Raw genomic sequence first — 20,869 nt, 5'->3', positions numbered from 1 at the left:
AAAGTAGTGAAACTCATAAAAAAAAAAAAAAAAAAGATTCAGATGCTCAACCCACTGAGCCACCCAGGTGCCCCCACAGGTTGTATTGTTTTAAATGTAAATTAAGCATATACAGGGCTGGTGAGTTGTTTTATTACGATCTGGTTTAAACTAAATTAATAAAAACTGAATCCAAATAAATAAATACGTAATAAATAAACAAAGCTCACAAAGTCACTCACTACTGACCTGGGCAATTCTGCACCTGGGCTTCCTAACCTGAAAAGCAAGAACATTAGGCTAGATGAGGTGTTCCCTATGCGGGCTCTGGGTCTGGGCTGCACGGGACCTGGGAAACCGTATGCAAAAGCGGGAGAGTGCTCAACCCCGTCTGTGTCTTAAAAATCCCCTACAGGGGCGCCTAGATGGCGGTTAAGCATCCGACTTCAGCTCAGTTCACAATCTTGCGGTCCGTGAGTTCGAGCCCCGCGTCGGGCTCTGTGCTGACCGCTCAGAGCCTGGAGCCTGTTTCGGATTCTGTGTCTCCCTCTCTCTCTGCCCCTCCCCCGTTCATGCTCTGTCTCCCTCTGTCTCAAAAATAAATAAACGTTTAAAAAAAAAAATCCCCTACAGACGCCCTCACCCCTAGCCGGAAGGGTGTTAAACACAGGAGCCTGGGGGGTTCCCTGTGTGAGGCTCATTTCCTAGAGGCTGATGTAAATTTAGAGACTTAACAGAGTCAGAAAAAGAAAACATCATGGGCTTACTCAGCAGCATATTCAAAGGACGATGTTTACCTAAGACACACCAATTCAGTGCAGCCACCATCATGGCTCATTCTCTGTGAGTGAGGGGACTGATCTGGGTGCCAGTGTGAGCAGATGAAATTCGGGATGCCCAGTTAAATTTGAATTTCAAATAAATAATGAATCACTTTTAGTATAAATGTACCCTCCCACACAACCTTGGAGATATGCTTACACTGAAAAATGATTCATTGCTGATCCGAATCAAATTTAACTGGAAGTCTGTGCTTTATCGGGATCCAACTTGATCATGCTCCCAGAGGACCAACCCAAACACCAGCTTCCAGGATCTAGTGACCGGCTCAAAAGGACAGATGGAAGGGGCTTCAAAAAAAGACGCTAAGGAAGAAAGGCAGAGAGAAGGTTTGAGAATGACCTTATGAGAGTCTGAAGCTGGAAGGAGCAGGTGACTCCTAATCTAATCATCTCCAGTCACCATAGAAACCACTAAAGTCAGCCGGAAAGAGCTGGTGAACCCCAACACCCACCTCCTCTCCACCAGTATAGATGGTTCACATTCCCTTCCTAGGTGAGGTCTGGTCGGACGGGATCTACTGTCTCAGTTGCTCTCCCAGGAAACAGCTGGGACCTGACCCTGCCCTCTTCCTCCCAGCCTCAGATGGCTGCCCCAAAGCACCCACCCTGTTGTGAGTGATGGCACCTGAACACCTAACCCTGTGTCAGAGAAAAACCAGGGCCAGAGAGTAGTTAAAGCAATAAAAACAGATTTTATTCAGGACTATTGCGCTAGAGGACAAGAGACCTTGGTGTAGAATCGGGCTCCATTCCAAATACAGCAGGGGCAAGTGGGAATTTATAACCAAGGAGTGGGGGCAGGGAGTCAGCGGATAGAAAACGACTAAGAAGAAACCTCAGCGATAAACGGGGATTCTGGCTAAACCAACCTAACCGGATTCATGCTGAAGACAGGCCCAGGTGATCAGACACCTGGGAGATGGTGGGGGATGAAGAATCCGATAAGATATGGAAGGCCATCAGAGATATGGAGAATACAGGGTTCTGGTTACATTAACTTAGCAGGGCTCTTATCAAAACTGGATTTTATATGGAAGTGTCCATACGAGCCTAGGAGAAGATTCAGGACTAAAGTCTGGTTGAGCAAAAGAAGTCTTTGTCACCTGCCCACAGGGAGGTCACATTCTAGCAGGGGAACAGTACCCAGGAGGGAAATGGCCCAAGGACATACAGCAAAAGCCTGTTCAGAACAAAACAGGCCCGTCCTGGACTCCCTGTCCACGTATCTCTCTGTCCCTTCCTGGGTAAAGTAACTCTCCTCATCCAAAATGTGATTAAATTGATCAGGACAATGTTCAATCTTTCAGACAAGACATGGGCAGGCAGTAAGCTCTGCATACAAATGCAGGAGTTTGCAGTGACACATTTTGTATTTGACTCCGGAAATTAGAGGTGCTTTGGAGGTAATGCAAATTGATTCAAAATGTCCCCGGCCAGAAGCCTGGATCACGCACTTAGGCAAATCATGCGAAGTGCTTTTTAATGCACTGCCTCAGATCCTTCTGTGAACCTCTCTGCTGGACCAGCCCTGACCTCACAGCAGCTACACCGATCCTCCCCATGGGGCCTCCAACTGCACTTCTGCGTCTGTCCTCCTTCCCTTTGCACACAAGCTCTGAATGCTATTGTTTCCACTTTACAGACAGGTAAGTAGGGCGCTGAGTGATTAAGCGACTAACCCCATGGTCAATTTACTCTAAGGGACAGAGCCCACTGGAGGCCACCCTCTCTCTCTTCCCTAGTCTAGGACAACTTGCACAGATGTTACTCCATTCCTCTAGGTTCTGCAACCTTTAGAGGATCATGAAGAACGTCGTATGTCTGTCCGTCTACCAGCCTATCCACACACAGGATTCTGTGGAAGGAGCACCCCTAACGCTTAGTAAATTTCCTCCCTTTGCTAAAAATTTTTTAAATGTCTTCCCTTTCATGTAACTCACAGCACAGAAGCTGCTGCCTTTAATCAAGACAATCAAATCTGAGCAATTATAAGACAGCTGTTCCTCTGATGGCCAAGATCAAGAAGACTGACCCACCTTTGACTTTCTGCAGGCTCAGAAAGTTTTAAGGTTTGCTTTGTGGACATGTTGCTTAACCCAGGAAACCAGGGCTTCCAAAATTATGTGGCAAATTTGTACCCAACATACGGATTAAGCTCTATCCCTGAATTTCATCAAATAAGAATCCAGAGGATTTTGCAAACATACCCGCCCAGATTCCTCTCTACTTTTCTCGGAATCTATCTCCTGTGACCCCAGTGCCTTTGTCCTGGGCTCACTGCCACCTATGGTCACTAATGTCAACCCTAGTTTTCACCTGTAAACAGCCTAGCCAGGCTAGGCTGTCAGTGTGAAGGCTGGCTGGCCACCTCCACTGTGTCCACATGGTGGCCTCTGCCTGGAGTGCCCCCGTCTCCACCTGGAACAATCCTGCTTCTCCTTCAAGTCCCTGCTCAAATATCCCTAGAATTCCAGCTTCATGGGGCTGCTGTGAGGACTAAGGTCAAGCACAGGTGGGCACAGACAGGGGCACCTGGTCCAGGACAGCACTGACTGTCACTGTCATGCCCTCGCTCCTGCCCCTCTTAGGGAAACCATCCCCTTCCCAACTTCCTGTGCCTCTTACTCACACTACTATGTGATTACTCGTGTGCTCCATAAAGTCCTGAACTCCTGGAGGGCGGGGGTCTTGTCTTGCTTGTCTTTGGGGCCCCACACCTGACTCAGGGCCTGACACTTAGGGGGTGTTATGTATATTTGCCCCGAAAATCCTCCTGTCTCCTGGGCTCCAGGGACAGCAGCTTGATGAATGGTCAGAACACTGTGATAAGTTAAAATTCATTGTATGATGTGGCTGTGGACACAGACAAAGACTGTGCTGTTAGTGACATCATGTCGGGCTGGTGACACCACTGGTCATTAGGAATGTTTACTTCAGGACAGAGCCCTTGGCTTGTCGGGAAAATGGTCCAGAGTCCCATCCAGTATGTCACTATAACCTGTAGGAACTGTCTCCAATAGGGATGGGGCGATCCAGCTGGTGTGGTCTGCCTGTCTGCCTTCATGCACCTCTACAGGCCTCAGCGTCTCGGTGAATATATTTTGATAACTGCATGGATTCCTTTTAATGTCACATGATGGGGCACCTGGCTGGCTCAGTCAGAAGAACATGCGACTCTTGACTTGGGGTCGTGAGTTCAAAACCCACGTTGGGTGTAGAGATTACTTACATAAATAAACTTGCAAAATAAAGTAAAATGGGGGTGCCTGGGTGGCTCAGTCAGTTGAGCGCCTGACTCCAGCTCCGGTCATCATCTCCATGAATTCACGGTTCATGAGTTCAAGCCCCACATCGGGCTCACTACTGTTAGCCCAGAGCTCGCTTTGGATCTTCTGTCCCCGCCTCTCTCTCTGTCCCTCCCCTGCTTGTGCTCTCTCACTCAAAAATTAATAAACATTTTTAAAAAAACGAAAATAATCATGCAAACAAATAAATAAAATATATAAGTCACATGAAACTAGTTGCATTACTGAGGACAAGAAGCTGGGAAGAACCCTCCTCTGTATCTGCACGTCTCCCGCTGACAGAAGAGAGCAGGCTCCAGTGAAGGAAGCAGAAAAGTTCCTGGCAGGTCTGTGGGACCCAAACACACTCCATGTCCACTCGTGCCTCCGTGCCATCCCACTGGCATTCCCTCCTCCAGGAAAGCCCTTCCCCTAGTAACCTCCTACATTTTGTCCAGGACCCCACTCGTGCACCTTCTCTTTCAGGTCTTCCTGCAATAAAGAGGTCTGGTGCAGTCCCTTCAGAGTTTTTCTGATTCAACCCTGGCCATTTTCACAAGTTCAGTGCAGTGTTAGGGCAAGAAGGAGGAGCTGGCAAACAGGTCCTGTGGCACCTCAAGTAACAAGATCTGCAGTAATGGGCAAAATGTGTCCCCTGGGTCTTAAGCAGTTTCCCCAAGGCTTTGCACTCCAGCATGTGATGTGACAGGCATGAGGTGCAGACTAGAGGCCTGGAGAAGAGAACAGAGGACATGGGAGGTGGGGGGCGCTGAGAACTAGGACTAGGATCTTAAAAGCCGGAAATCCTCAGCAACCAAACCTAGGTCTTTCTGCCGCGGATGCGTCAGAGAAGCATCCTGGGAATGCACGTTGGCAGCCCTGGTGGAGGGGCTGTGTCAGAGGTAGGGATCTGAAGGAGACTGAAGAACCCCCGTGCAAACTCCCCACTCCATCACTCACTAGCATGATCGTAATGACGCAAATCACTTGACTTGCTTTGATTTGGTTTCCTCAGCTATAACATGGTCTCCCGGGGACCAAAAGTGGACTACGCCACTTTTCTGGCAGATGTGAACAACACATCTTAGGGACACGTTCCAGGCCTCCCGGGCGCTTCCCTGTTCAGACGAGACTCCCAAAAGGCCGTTTCCACTTTGTGGTTCGTCTCCGACATCGTTCAGCTCAATCTCTTTAAACCGTTTACAAAACGCTCCGACATCAACAATGCATTCTCACCGCTTTTACAAATGGGGAGACCTGGGTCCATAACTTGCCACCGTCACTCTGTGGAGACCGGCGCTCCCCGGGCGGCTCCGCACCGCCTCCGCACGGCGCCGCCCGGCGCCCTCCTTGGCGGGGCGGGGCCACGGCGCGGGGCGGGACCTGGACTGGTCACGTGACGCCCGGCCCGGAAGCGCTCGCTCCCGAGACCCCCCGGTGACGGGGTCGGGAGCTGCTACCTGGAGCGAGCGCGGAGGTCCCGGGGGTCCCTGCAGTTTCTCGCTCCCTGCATTCGCCGCCATGGCCTGGACCAAATACCAGCTGTTCCTGGCCGGGCTCATGCTCGTCACCGGCTCCATCAACACGCTCTCGGCCAAGTGAGTCCGGGCCTGGCTGGAAGGGGAGGGGGCTCAGCCGGACCTGCCGCGGCCCGCGAGGGCGCCAGCGACCCCGCGCACCTTCCTCGCCCTCCCCTTCCTCGGCTCTCCTTTCCCGGCTTCACCGGCTCGCCTAGTTTCTCCGGTCGGTTCAAGCGATTTGGGGGCCCCTAAGGGGCGCGAGGCCCGGGGAAATATGGACAGAGGCCGGGTCGCCAGCTGGAGGACCCAAGCCCCGGCTCATTTGATCGCTGAGTGTTTGATCCCGGCGAGTCACCTTCCGTCTCCGTGCCTCAGTTTCCTCGTCTTTAAACGGGAGGGTTGGAGCCCAACGCTCGGTTCGGAGGCAGGCTCTCCAAGAGCTGTAGGCAGAGGTGGGGTGAAGGGGCACTCCCACACTTGTTCACACGGGCTGCGGTAGAACACATGCAGGCCGAGTAATCCGTGACCGTGGAGGCGACAGAGAAGGGGTGCCCCGTGGGCTTCTCACGGAGGAGAGGTTACAGCTGGGCCTTGAAATTTCGGTGGGATATCTACATGTGGCTGGACGTCGAGGCAGGCAAGAGCAAGGTCACATCGAAGAGTATTGTAACCAGCCCCAAATGCCCAGGCCGCATCTTAATCCCACAGTCAAAGAAGGGCTTTTGAGCAGAAAGTGACAGGTTACAAATGGTATGATGAACCTGATGGTCAAGATGAAGAGTAGTGTGGTGCAGGGAATACCACTCCAAGCCTGCTGCATAGCAGATGAGGGAGGTAGGAAAGGAAGGGACAGGTGGGAGAGACCAGGTACAGAAGGAAGCCATAAACCCTGACCCACGGGATGGAGAGACAATGACCAGTCCAGGGTTTCTGCCTGCGAGAATACAAGTGTCATTAACCCAGACAGGGAAGGCAGGTGGGCGGTTCAGCCCTGATGCATGAGGGTGAGGTGCTTGTGCGACAGAGGTAATAGTCCCGAGGAGGTTAGGGCTTGAGGACCCAGGGCTGTCATGAGACTGAGGGGTTGAGCACGGCCTCCTCTCTGTAGTGCACAGGAGACCCTGGAGGCAGCCCCTTGTCTGGGCAGTGCTTTGTCTCTTGCTCTGCCCCCGCCTCAAGACAGGGCTCTCCTGCCCCCTCTGTTTACCATCTCAGAGCCCCCAGTACCCAGATCCTGGCCTCTCTCTGAACCGATTCCAAGGTGCACGTGGAGAACAGTGGACAGTGGCCCTCTCCCAGCCAGACCTCACTTCCAGCTGGCCCTGCCAGCCTCCACAGCAAGGGGGAGGCATGCCAGTCACCCTCTGGGCTGTGTTCCAGGCCCCCTGAGGGCTGGGGGAGGGGGGCAGTCATCTCCTATTCATTTTTGAGGTGTTTGTTCCTAGCACACTCCATCAGTGATATGAGACATGTTCCAGAGGAGAGTTTGGAAGAGAGGCATCCCGTTCAGTTGATCAGACATGTATAAGGTGCCTACAGGGTGTAAGGCACTGTCTGGACTCAGGGAAGGAGGCTGAAGCAACCAAAAGAAAGCTTGAGATGGTTAGAATCAGAGGTGAAGGGGTTAGAATATACAGCCTGGCAACCACGGTGTCCTCCCTTCTCCAAAGGAAGTAAAGCTCTGGGTGAACCCCACTGTCTCTGGTTGGGTTATGGCCGGCTGTGTCTGTGCCTTGAGCTGGTCTCCCGGGCCCTGTGGCCTCCTGAAGGTCACTGCTTTTGCTGAGCCCTTAACTGTAAAGGTGACTCAACATGAGAGCTCCCATTCTCAGGATCTGAACACAGCGGCCAAGTTGTCTGTCTGCCCATCTGTCGTACTAGCTAAGGCCTTAGCCAAGTGCTTCCAGAGTGGCCGTGGGTCTGCCAGGGCCTCTGTCCCCAAGGACAGTTGAGACTGCCAGTTACTACTGGGGTAAACTGTGCTAACTCAGCTCCTTCCTGGTCAGGTAGGAGGCCAGGGGCATCCTTGGCCCCAGGAGGCCTTGCCCTTGGAGGCTGCCTCAGAGACAGGAAAGAGACTCCCATGTGAGGACCCAGCCTTTGATCCTGTCACCTGATGTGGGGCCTCTCAGGAGCCTCCCTACCCCAGATGGACCACCAGAATTGGGCCCCAAACATTGTTCTAAGGCCAGACTGTGAGAAGGACACCCTCAGAGAGAAAATGTGAGAGAGCAACTATGTACATCCTGATGGGAATTAGCAATTTGAACTCACACTCTGACCTGCAGTTTCTGACAGGGACAGACTGGCTAGAATGTGACCACAGCCAGTGCTAACTAAGCAACTGCTATCCAGAGAGCATCCCGTGCCCGGTCCTCCTGCGGCCACCTTTCACGTGTTAGTTTAATAAATTCTTGTAACCAGCCTGTGAAGGAGATATGCTCGTTGTCCCCGGATGAGGAGCCTGAGGTATGGAAAGGTGGAATTGCTTGCCCAAGTTCAAGTCAGCTGTCAAATGGCAGAGTTGATAATTGAACCAAAGCGATCTGGCTCAAGAATCCGGGCTCTTCACCATCAATATGGGATGAGGCTAGAGACTTCTCTATTCATTTTTCAGGGCATTTCAAGTTGTTAGAAACGTAGAAATCACCCATTCTCATTCCCACGATCTGTGGTCGGGGTCCCATGAGAAGTTTCTTTTTGTGGCCCAGCTGACTGGTGTCAGAGTGGGAGCCTGGGTCTCCGCATTTTTTTTTTTAACATTTTTTTAAAGTTATTTTTGAGACAGAGAGAGAGCATGAACAGGGGAGGGTCAGAGAAAGAGGGAGACACAGAATCTGAAACAGGCTTAAGGCTTTGAGCTGTCAGCACAGAGCCCGACGCGGGGCTTGAACCCACAGACCGCGAGATCATGACCTGAGCCGAAGTCGGCTGCTTAACCGACTGAGCCACCCAGGCGCCCCATCCTGGGTCTCCGCATTTTAGCCCAGTCCTTCCACAGCTGCAGAACCCAAAGCCGCTCTTCCTTGGGAATCTCCTCTCGAATCTCCGAAGGCAAGAGCAGCCAAGCGTGACCCTTGGGAGTTGTGATCCCGCAAGTGGCAGCTCCCCTCCCTGCCACCAGAGTGCTCGACCTCTGGGACTGGGCAGCAGGCCTGCGTCCCAGCCCAGGGGATCCTGCTGTTACCCTGCTTATTTCCCCCCTGGAGCCAGGGGCTGCTCTCGGTTCCCATGTTGCGTCTCCAGTAGCCTCTTTCGGTTCCTTGGCCTGTTAAAAGGAGCACGTTTCTGTCCCCAGGGTCCAGGGGAGACTAAACATAGTAGAGACGGAAGTGGCTGAGCACATGCCACCTGCTGTCCTGGGACCACAGGGCAGCTCTCCCCTGGAGGGGGCCACTGCCCGCTCGGCAGGTTTGGGGAGGATGCAGGAGACAGGCCTGCCCTGGCTGGGGCCGGGGCAGGGGGCACATACCCACAGGAGGGAAAGCCGCCCATCAGGTTGGCCCCGTGGCCCTGTCCCCGGGCCTTGGCAGAGGGCCCCTCCCGGTGAAGTAGCTGCTTCTCCTTTCTTGGCTGCCCTCGCCCCCCCCTCACCGTGACCTTCTGCTGATGTGTCTCCTGCAGACCAAACGTTTCCCCCGCTCAGCACTGCTTAGGGCTGTCTGTCTGAACCAGAGCCTGCCTGTGGGGTCCTGTCCCTTTCAGAGCCCCCTTTTCCTGAATCCCGCTGGGGGGCTGCATGGAAAGAGCCAGTGTCAAGTAGACACTCACTGAGTAAGGCTCAGATCGCCACCTAAACCGCCGCAGACTGGGAAGCTCACCCCACCCGGGAGGGGCCGGGGGGGGGGGGGGGGGGGTGACTTCCTCTCCAAAGTCAGGCCCCTGGTGCAGGAACCCTGCCAGGAAGGTGGCAGGAGGCCTGGAACCACCGGGCCTCTATTAGGGAAGGACTTGTATATGGCCTTTCTGTGCCAGCTCTAACTTTTGCCTTGGTGGCTGTCCCTACCCTTAAATCCCACGAGCTGGCATTGGATAATTGCTTCAGAGGGTTCCTTTGCCAGCCTCAGGAGGGCCGTATGTAGAGTGGAAAGAGTTGCAAGGCTTGGAAGCTATGGGATTAGGTGAGTCATGGGGCCTCCCCAAGCCTCAGGTTCATCTGTAAAATGGGCGTCATTTCCCCACCTTCCACCCAGAAACAAGGGATCCACTGAGGAAGATTTTGCAATTCTTAGACGAGAGGGCTCGTGACTGTTTATTACCAACCGCTGTGACACCCAGAGAGTGGAGAAGCTCTGTGGCCCTTCCAAAGATCCCAGGCAGGAGAAAGAAGCTGACTCACCAGGCTTGACAAGCCGGGGGCGCCAGAGGAAGTGGCAGAGATTGTGAGGGGGATGGGACGCACAACCGGTCAGTCCGAGGGAGCTCCATCAGCCACATCCTCAGTCTGTCCGCACCCCTGCCCTCACGTGGTTGTGCACGCTTCTCAGAATGCTGAGCTTTGAGTTTGGCCATGCCAGAGTGATTCACCCCCAGCACGGGGAGCCCACACCGCCCCCTCCACCGGCCTGCCGAGACCCCATCTAAAAGAAGCCAGTCTCTGCCAACAGAAGGCATCTACTCATGTAGCGTGAGCCAGCCCCTTGCGGGATCCCACAGGCCTCCTGCCCATGAGACCGTGGCTTTCCCTTAGGGTACAGTATCTAGAGAGAAGAGAGGGCCCATCTGCAGAGCTGACCTCTCTCCACTTCAACAAGGGGAGTGGGAAGAATCTGGAATAAGAAGGTGATGGGAGAAATTCAGGTGCTGAGGAAGGAGCACAGAACTGGAGGAGGAGGCCCCTGGGTGCTGGCCTTTCCTCTGCACCCGAGGAGCCCCATGTCCCTCAAGCCAGCCCTCTCTGGTCCCCGGGTTCTTTGTCAAATAAGGTGCTTCCTGAGATGATGGTTGCGTTTTTTCTCCTGTATCGGCACTTGTTGGCCCTGTGGCCCCTCCAGCCGCCCCTGCTTCAGCCAGCAGGGTGGGTCCCAGAGAATGGGTGCTCTCCCAGAAGCTTTAGGGCTGGAGCAGAGCAGGCAATGTTGACCCAACACGAGGGGTGAGACTCCTGCTCAGTAGAGGGGAAAGAGGGAGAAGGGGCAGAAAAGGACTTTCATTGACTACCCGCCATGGGCCACCTCTTACATATCTCCTATTATTTATTGCTTTTGACAGTTCATCAGTATTGGCATCATCATCCCTATTTTATAAATGAGAAACCTATTCACTTGTCCTACCTATGAGGCTCAAAAGTCGTGAGCTTTCCACATATCCTGCCGCCTCTTCGGAAAGCATGTGAGCAGTTGGGTTTGGCGCTAGACCCGGCCCTTTGTTAACTGTGTGAGTCTGAGCCCGGCTCCCTCCACCCCTCCACCCCAAGCCCGCAAGTCCCCGCCTGGAAAATGAAGTACGTGAAGTGCTCAGCACAGGCCTGGCACGAAGTCGGTGCTCAGTGACTTGTACCTTCCTAAAAACACGTAGTGAAGCGTTTTGCAAACAACAACCCCACCCTAGGGGCCATTGCTGTCATCCCCCCACGAACTGGAGCTGGTTTTGGTCTCTTGTTCTGTGCTGTCTGGGGTCCACCTGTGCCGACACAGTGAGCTGAAGCCTGTCTCAGGACCAGGACGAGAAGCCTGACTCCAGCCCTAAGTGCCTGCAGGTCCGAACTCTTCCCTGCCTGCAGAGAGGCTGGGCAGGGCAGCCGGTCCTGACACCCAATCCCTTGGGCTGCAAGCCTGCTCTGAGCCTTCAGATACAAGAGGACTCCATTTCCCAAGCTGGGAACACTGCCAGCCCCAACTTGTTGAGGCAGACCCACCCCTTGGGGAAAGCAAAGAAGGCCTTTGGGGCAGGAGGGGGAGCTCAGCATCTGCCTTACAGCCGGCTCTGCACTCGCTGCCCACCCCTGGGGACAAGCCCGGCCGGCCCCACCAGCAGGTGGCACCTCACCCAAGTGGGCAATTAGGACCCAGAGGACGTTGCCTCTGGACTGTAGTACCTGCCTATTTGCTAGGTGGAGTCTGGCAGTCCCATTTATCCGACCACAAAATGTTGGAGCTTCCGTATAGTAATGTGCCAGGAGCTGGGGGTCCAGAGATAGAGAAGTATGCCGAGCTTCCACTCTCTTAAGTGATAGTGACTCTGGAACACACAGTGAGACATGTGAGTTGTCGTTGCTATAAGCTGCATAGGCAGTCACCCAGGGGGAGTCCCGGGAGATGGCTCTACCCCTAGATCGAGGTGGGGCAGGGGGAGGGGCACTTTGTGAGCCTACCATGTATGCTGGGTGTAGTACCATGATGAGGAAGGGGCTTGCACGCATGCCCTCGCCCTGAGCTTCTGGCTGACCTTCACGGACTTGGCAGGACCTCCCTCATTCCTCCTGGCAGAGCCCTGGCTCCAGCTCCAGGAATTTCCATCTCTGACTTGACCTGGGGCAGTTGGCTATACACCTTGGTAAAGCCTAACCTCTTTACTCCTCGCATCTCCTCTGTTACACTTGGGTGCCTCACCCCCAGGTCCTCCCAGAGTGAGAGTAGTCCTTCCTGCCCGGGGATCCAAGAGCCCGAACTTGCCGCGAATCGGACAGAAGTGAGACCTCAGAGAGCCGGTGGTTTCTGTAGTGGGGGCTTTCTTTGCCACATTGGTACTGGGACTGCTCACAGCCTGGTCCCCTGACCCAGATTTCTCCCTACATTTCCAACCAGTCCTGTCAGAACTCCCACCCTTCAGCTCTCCTCTGACCCTCACCATTCCCAAGAACCACAGGCCCTCCTACCTGCCCCTGTTGGCATCTCTGGAGTGCTGGGGTCTCCCGCTCATTCACTGTGAGATAAGTTTGCCAGGCCCTGTTTTGTTCACTGGCCCTGGGATGTGGTCAGATCAGTGAATGGATGTGGTCTCGCCCTCATGGCTGCCCAGGAGCTCTACCTGCCCTTCATGCTGCCAGCATCCGGGCCTTATGCCCTTGCCCCGGGCTGTGGGAAAGAGCTCCCTGGTCCCCTCCTCAAACTCAGAGAGAAGCCAGGGCTGGCCAGGATCTTTGTCAAACCCAGGCCCTAACCAGTGGCCCATACTTGTAGCACTGTGGAGGGCACAGGAAACAAAAGCCTCCCCTTACCTTTTGGGACCTTGGCCTTGTTGCAGAAATGAGCCAGCAGAGTAGGGCTAGGTACTAACCGTGTGGTTGTTCTTGACAGACATTGCAAGGAAGGACATTTAAGAAAAATAAAGTCCTGGGTCTTGCGGTTTACAGACAGCCGCCACCTATGCGTGGGGTGCTACACAAGGAGCAGGTCCACGGCCCGCAGGACATTGCCCTGGGTCTGCATTGGCTTGAGTCGGCTTGTGATATGACAGACGCAGTTGAAGCCATGTCGACGAACGGCAGGATATGCAACATGAGGGGGGTGGGTGTGCCCTCCTGCCAGGCTCAGTCCAAGCCAGATCACCCAGCTCTGGGCCCGGGCCCACCTGCACGCTTCCAGAAGTCAGCAGCCAGGGGACTAAAAGGTTAGGAGGAGCTGTGGCTCTTTAGGCAGGAGATGAGAAGATTCAAAAGAAGGTGGAAAAGTCTCCAAAAATCTAAAGGACTTTCAAATGGAAGAGGTTAGACTAGACCTCAGGGACACGACAAAGCCCAGCAAAAACGAAGTTCAGGGGCGGGAGCTGTAGTGCACGGACGGCAGACGGTGCAGAATGATTGGCGGTAGCTGCCAGGGCACAGGGCCGTGAGGGGTCCTGGGGTTGCTGGGGAAGCACGCCACACTCGGTTATGCCATCTGCCAGGGTGCTGGCTGGGCGTCCCCTCTGCTAGAGCCACGCACTTGCCACCTGCTTTACAGTCAGTGCTAGAAAGACCCTCCAGACCCTTCAGGTGATATGAAGGTGACCGGCTGCTCTCTGCCAGACAGTCATTTCCCAGGGCCCAGATGCCCTCGTAGACCACAGGCGCCTGGTATTTTTCGTGCCATGGGCCCCTTTGACAGTCTGGTAAAGCCTGGAATGTTGTTTTAAGATATGCAGATAAAGGATAGGATTACAGAAAAAGCCACTTATGTTGAAATAAAGTTATCAGAACATTGAAAAATCCTATTTGTGATAGAGTAATATGTGTGTATATGCTTCTTAACACAAGATTATAAGCAGTAGGTCTAATTGCTGTAATTTTGTAGTAGCGATGGATGTAATTGGCGCTTCACAGTATCCGCAAAGACTCCGATGGACTGATGAGAGTAACTGTGACTTGTGCATGTGACAAAGTCACAGGTACTGCGGGGCTACGTTCCCAGTTTGAGGAAATGCTGTATTTTGGCTAAAAGTTTCTAGGCCCCCGCTTCCTGTCCACGGTCCCAGATGAAGACTTCGTGCTGTGGAATCCGGCTCCTTCGAGCAGGAGTCTCACGCTGGGCCAAGTCCCCTAAGTCTGGCCTCTTGGCTCTGAGAGGAGCCAGCTTGTCCGCAGGCCCCAGAGCCAGGCTTGCAGAGCCCGCACGCGCCCAAGGATTTGACATTCTCTCTCTCTCCGCTGCAGGTGGGCAGACAACTTCGTGGCCCCGGGCTGCGGAGGAAGCAAGGAACACAGCTTCCAGCATCCCTTCCTTCAGGTATCTAGCCCCGTCCCTGCCTCCCCACCTCTGACCACCCAGGCCTCAGGTCACATGTGCCCACCAGGCCCTGCTGCTTCCTGACCCAGGGTGGCGCCTTCCCCTGCTCCCGGGAGAACCATCTCCTTCCCTCCCTCCTTCCCCAGAACAGACGCCAGGGTGTGAGTGCCCGCGGAAGAAGGCAGAGGGCACAGCCCTCTCTGGAAGGCCTGCATAAGTCCTGTTGAGCAGTCCTGCCCCGGATGCTGTAAGGCCAGCCCTCCCACGTCCAAGTCAGGACACATTTGGAAAACATCAACCCCAGGAGCAAAGCCCGCTCTGCACCCATGGGCAGCCCGGACTCCTCTGGGATAGAGCAGACACCATAAATGGAAAGCACCTTATCGCTAGGCTGGGAAGCGGGAGGCTAGTATTTCAGCCCCAGCTCTGCCAGCAGACTTGCTCTGTGACCTTAAGTAAGTTCTTAACCCTCTCTGAGCCTCTGTTTCTCAGTCTGGAGCTTGACCAGAGGTTGGCCTACCCTGATGGTTTTCAGACCAGCTGTACACAGCCTTAAGGTTCCCATCTGGATGTTTCTAGAGCTGAGGGCTTAGACCTAGGAGGTAGTGTCTGGCCTTTCACACACAGTAGCTCTGCTTTTGTCTGTTGGACGCATCAAGTTATAGATAAGCTTTTGTTTGAAGAAAGGCTGTGTTAAAATTTTGTCAAAGGTGATTCTCCTTCCAGCTCTAAACTTCTAGGGTTCTGTCGCCTGCAGGCAGTGGGCATGTTCCTGGGAGAGTTCTCCTGCCTGGCTGCCTTCTACTTGCTCCGGTGCAGAGCTGCGAGGCACCCAGAGGGCAGCATGGATCCCCAGCAGCCCTTCAATCCCCTTCTTTTCCTGCCCCCAGCCCTCTGCGACATGACGGGTACCAGCATCATGTATGTGGGTGAGTAGCTGGGCCAGGCTGAGATGAGCCCGAGGGGCCACTGGTGAAACAGCCACCCCCACCCCAGTTCATCTCACTCCTGCCCCACTCCCAGACTTACACACACACACACACACACACACGCACACACACACAAGATTTACTGAGTACATACTATGTGCAAGGTGTGTCTTCAGCCCTGAGGACACCTCAGTGAAAAGATAGCCTCGGCCCTTGGGAGCTAACATTGTGTGTCTCTCCTCTTCTAGCCTTGAACATGACCAGTGCGTCCAGCTTCCAGATGCTGCGGGGAGCAGTGATTATATTCACAGGCCTGTTCTCGGTGGCCTTCCTGGGGCGGAGGCTGGCGCTGAGCCAGTGGCTGGGCATCCTTGCCACCATCGCGGGGCTGGTGGTCGTCGGCCTGGCTGACCTTCTGAGCAAGCATGATGATCAGCACAAGCTCAGCGAAGTGATCACAGGTACGACAAGGGCCAGGGACCCAGGGGCTGCCCATCCTGTCCTGTCCTCCCTGGGAGCCAAGTACAGAGTCCGTCAACAGACTTTTGCAAGCTCTTCTGTATGCCAGGCCCTTGGTGAGGGCACATGGGGGACCTACGGGCCGACTTGGGCACGCACCTGCTCTCGAGGTGGTGGATAGAGTGCACAGAGGCACAAGCAGCATGAGAGAGGGGTGGCTAAGGAGGGGAGGTCAGGAGGGAGAGGGTCTGTGCCATGATAAACACACAAACTACTGGGTCTGCGAGAGGAAGGGAACGGATGTCTCTTGAGCATTTACTAAGTACCCAGCCCGGCGTGAGTGCTGAAGGTCATCATCATAGTAATCCCCACGTCCTGGAAAGGAGGCCTTGCAGCCTCTTCTATGATGTTGGGACCCCTCTGGTCCTCCGAGGACGGACTAAACCAGAAATGTCTATCACAAAGGCTTGTGCTTCTCAAAAGACCTGCTTATCACCCTGTTGTGCCACTCGCAGTCCCAGGCAGGCCTCTGGGCCTTCTGGAGCCTCGGCCCAGAGTGGTGACAGTGCCTGCCCTGCGGGGCTACTCCACCCCTCAGGGACTAGGAAACCAGGCATAGGACTGTCATGATTGCGTCATAAACTATATGGTGTCCTGCAAAAGGCAGGGGCTGTGGGGGTGGTTGTGTCCCTGTGGGAGCCGTCTAACCCTGCACTGGGCCTGCCACCCTGCCTCTGGCTCCACAGCCATCCTCCATCCCTGCCCCCCGGCCCCATGCAGCCCAGTCTCACCCTGGCTCACTTCCCCCACAGGGGACCTGTTGATCATCATGGCCCAGATCATCGTCTCCATCCAGATGGTGCTAGAGGAGAAGTTCGTCTACAGGCACAATGTGCACCCACTGCGGGCAGTTGGCACTGAGGGTATGTGAGCACGGGGGCTGGGAGCAGGGCGCTGCTGCCGGGACACCCCGGAGGGCAGCACATGGAGGGGACACACAAGCAGGAGCACGGGGCAAGGTGCCAGGGTCCACAGGGAGGCGGTGACCCCCCCCCCCATTCCTCCCTCCCTTCACCACGTGTGTGTTGACAGATACTCTGACGCCTGCCATGCACAGAGCCAGGAGCTAGGGGGGCCGAGGTGGAGGATGAAGGGGATACATGCCCCACTGTAGAGGAGTTGGCCAGCAAGAAAGGACCAGACAGTGCATTTGGGCTCAGGCCACTTGTGCTCAAATGATGTGTCACTTGCCAAGCACATCTGAGTGTCTTTAGGACAGGGAAGGTGGCACTTGAGCTGCAACAGGAGTGGGAAGGAGGGAACTCCAGACAAAGTGAAGACGCGGGGAGCTGGCCGTGAATGTGGAAACCAGTGAGGAGTAGTTGGGTGAGATATGGGTTTGATGTTGGGACAGTGATCAGGAAGTGAATGGGTCAGGGTCTTATCCCGGAGAACCTTGAACATCCGGGAAGTTGATTAGACTTTCCGTGATGGGCAGGGAGGAACCGCCAAAGGTTTTTATTTTTTCATGTTTTATTTATTTATTAGACATAGTGTGCATGTGCACATGCCAGTGGGAGAGGGGCAGACAGAGAGGGAGAGAGAGAATCCCAAGGAGGCTCTGCGCTTCCAGCACAGAGCCCGATGCGGGGCTCCATCTCACGAACCATGAGATGTTCTGAGCCGAGATCAAGAGTCGGACGCTTCACTGACTGAGCCATCTAGGCCGCCTAGAAGCATGAAGGGTGTTTGAGCAGGAAAGTAACTCCCAAAGCAGATAAGCTTTAAAGGTACGAAACCAGCAGGGCAGAATAGAGCAGTCCTAGCCAAGTGTGGCCTGCGGGCCAGTCAGGGAGCTGTGTGCGCCTGGCCCACAGGGCGCCGAGGGCTTCTGGCACAGTGTTAATCAGCTGGATCATCGACTAGTTAGTCAACCACATCATCAAGCAGTTTGTTTGGATCCACTCATTTTTTTTCTCCCTTGCAAGACTTTCTGAATGGAGCAGCGCATTGATTTACATTCAGATCCAGCTCCTGGTCACAGACCAATGGCACTGAATTAGAGAACGGTGTTTTTCCACACTTGGGAGAGCAGTGCAGCTGCGGCAGCGGCCATTCTTTTTTAAATGAATACCATAGAATTTGAAAGAGCCAGAGAACATTGCGAGGGTGGCTGTTGGTTTGTGAAAGTGCGCATACAAGCGTATCCGTGCCTGCGCACACATATACTGGTAACGATATAACGCGTGTCTTACTCTGGGTCCAGACAGAAAACACGATTAAAGCGGAAGAGGGCAGCTAGAGCCCCCTCAGCAGGCCGCTGTGAATTCCAGATGAGCAGGCAGCCCCAGGCCCTGCAGGGGGGAGCAGGTGTGAGGGAGGAGCTGGGAGGGGTGGCGGGGGGGACACCAGGGGAGCCCCTGCTGGGCGGGCTAAGCTGGGGATCTCGGGGTGGGCAGAGAGTGCCGCATACTTCTTCCACTCCCACAGGCCTCTTCGGCTTCGTGATCCTCTCCCTGCTGCTGGTGCCCATGTACTACATCCCCGCCGGCTCCTTCAGCGGAAACCCGCGAGGGACGCTGGAGGACACGCTGGACGCCTTCTGCCAGGTGGGCCGACAACCGCTCATCGCCCTGGCGCTGCTGGGCAACATCAGCAGCATCGCCTTCTTCAACTTCGCGGGCATCAGCGTCACCAAAGAACTGAGCGCCACCACCCGCATGGTGCTGGACAGCCTGCGCACCATCGTCATCTGGGCCCTGAGCCTGGCGCTGGGCTGGGAGGCCTTCCACCCGCTGCAGATCCTGGGCTTCCTCATCCTCTTGTTGGGCACCGCCCTCTACAACGGGCTGCACCGGCCGCTGCTGGCCCGCCTGTCCAGGGGCCGGCCCCCCGCAGAGGAGGGCGAGCACGAGAGACTGCTCGGCGGCTCTCGGACTCCCATCAACGATGCCAGCTGAGCCTCTTGTGGATTCTCTGCTGCTACCTGGATGCGCCTTGTCCACCCTGCGGCTGAGGCCACATGGGCTGGGGAGCCTCCAGCACCCCGTCCCTAAGGCCTCACCCTGCCCTCCCCACAGACCCCCGGGGCAGCTGCTGCCACAGAAGACCACCAGACACCCAGGTCCTCCTCTGTCACCACCCCCTGCATCCCCCACAGGCCTGGGTGCAGTGACCCACCCCTGGCAGGCTCCCCCCAGCACCACCACCCCGCCTGCAGCCCTAGCACTAAATCAGGAAGTGGGATTGCAGGAGCTAACAACCCTAAGATTTCCTCCTGAACCATAAGCTAAACGTGGTTCTCCAAAGAAGAGAGGTCAGTGAGCAAATTCAAACCAGAATTAAGCACCATATTTTCTAAAACATGTAGGGTATTCCCTAACCCTGTCTGGAGACCTAAGTTTTAGCTGGGCTGTCCCATAAACTCAGCGAAAGTTCCCTCAGCCCATCACCTGGTTGCTCTGGGCCTCGGCGTCCTCCTCTAGAAAGCAGCGGGTGTAGACGCTGTGGCTTCGGTGCTTTCCAGACTCAGCTGGGCCCATTCTGTGGGAAAGGAGGAATAGCCGCCCCTTCTTGGGAATTGTCCCTCTGCCCATGGCGCCTCCTCCCCATGCCAGTCCTGCTGTCCTTGCTCACACGCTCAAGGCCTCCCTGCCTGGCAGAGATCATGAGGGGAGTTCCAGGCAGCCCTTAATAGCAGCTTTTATGATCTCTTCACCTTCCCTTTTAAAGATGAGAAAACTGAGGCCCAGAGATGTGAGTTGTTTGGCAAAGGGCTGTCTGGCTGTGGACTCTAGCCGTGCAGCCACGTGATCCGATCTGGCAGCAGGCTGGGATCCGGAGCACATGGACCTCAGCCCCACCCCCAGCAACCTGACTCCACCGATTAGCCTCCAGGGCGATGAATTTACCGGGACTCCACCATTTAAAGTAACTCTGGTATCCTAGGCATGTGTTAAAGGCTTAACTTTTGCATAACAGCCTGACAGGTGGATGCAGATGAGGAAACCGCTGGCCCAGAGAGGGTTAAGTGACTTCCTCACGGAGCCAGCTTTCCAAGCTAGGTTTGCCTGATTCCAAACCTACAGCCCCACCCACCATACTGGTTTCTCTGGGCAATTTTCCCATGGCTGGGTTAGAAGCTTCATGTGCTGTTGTCCTCCCTGTAACCCCACCACAAAGGGAGGGGACTGGCACTGGGGACCGGGGAGCTGAGCAGCCCTTCATTGCTGAGTTCCTCACTCCGTGGCAGTTTCTGGAGCCTCAGACCCATTTTTCTGGGCAGCTCCATCATAAAAGAAAACACCAAATGCCTTCCTTAAAATAGATTCTGGGGGAAGAGATATTTGACAAGCAAAGCCTTCAGGCAGTGTGGGAATCAGCAGGTTATTACGGTTTCTTGGGTGAGGAGGGACTCTCCCTATCAGCAGCTCCAAGTCCCAGGGGCCCCCGAGCTTCTGCGGGGACCAGTGTGTAATCAGAGAGTGAGTGTGCTGGGACTCCAGCTGCCCTGTCCAAAAAACTGGGGCCTTAGAATGTTTTAGGCTTTATTTTTAAAAACAAAAGGGAAATGAGCAGTGTAAGCTCTTTTTTTATCTCACTATTTTTTTTTTAATGAGAGGGAAGGAGCGCAAGGGTTAAACATCAGGCCTGCCACTGACCGGGGTGAATCACTTTACCTCTGGAGCTTGGGTCTTCACATCTCCCAAATAGGAAAACCAGCCTCCATCTTGCAGAATGAGCATGAAAATTACAGAAGATAATAAATTGAAGGTGCCTGAAAGTGTCAACACACAGTGGAGCGTCCTGTAAGGCTGCGCTGCCCACCAGGGTGGTCCGCCAGGGGCACGGAAGCCCCAGCAGAGGCCCAGCACACAGCATCGGTCCTGCTCAGAGGGGAAGAAAGGTTTTATTAAAATTCACCATCATGGAGGCCAGTGTAAAATCTCCATCTATTTTAAGACAACAAGACGCCTCAAGAACATTTTATGGTGACAGTAGGTTCACTCTCTCCTGTTGTCAAGGATGCTTTGGAGGGGGAGTTCCCGAGGCCTTGCTGGTCAGGTGGGTGGGAGGGTAAGGACCACCACTCTCACTGAAGCTGGAGGGTTGTGGGGAATATTTTCAGTGGAGTAAGGGGGCCCCGAATGGTGGAAGTTTGGTGTGAAGGTTCTGAACCCCCAAATCAGAACTGACTGATAACAGACTTCT

The 20,869-nt window shown here is 54.6% G+C and overlaps 1 protein-coding gene across 1 annotated transcript; it reads left to right on the top strand.

The window, feature by feature from the left end:
* Positions 1-5,506: 5,506 nt before the first annotated feature.
* Positions 5,507-20,378, top strand: SLC35F6 (solute carrier family 35 member F6). Its single transcript, XM_049652431.1, has 6 exons — positions 5,507-5,703; positions 14,198-14,270; positions 15,028-15,199; positions 15,448-15,660; positions 16,471-16,581; positions 18,149-20,378. Exons 1-6 carry the CDS (start codon positions 5,627-5,629, stop codon positions 18,616-18,618), a joined length of 1,116 nt encoding a protein of 371 aa, XP_049508388.1. The 5' UTR covers positions 5,507-5,626; the 3' UTR covers positions 18,619-20,378.
* Positions 20,379-20,869: the final 491 nt, after the last annotated feature.

The sequence above is a fragment of the Panthera uncia genome (genome assembly GCF_023721935.1).
Source record: "Panthera uncia isolate 11264 chromosome A3 unlocalized genomic scaffold, Puncia_PCG_1.0 HiC_scaffold_12, whole genome shotgun sequence".
Taxonomy (NCBI): Eukaryota; Metazoa; Chordata; class Mammalia; order Carnivora; family Felidae; genus Panthera; species Panthera uncia.
The sequence above is the reverse complement of the archived record's forward strand: the minus strand, read 5'-3'. Positions and strand labels throughout refer to the sequence as shown.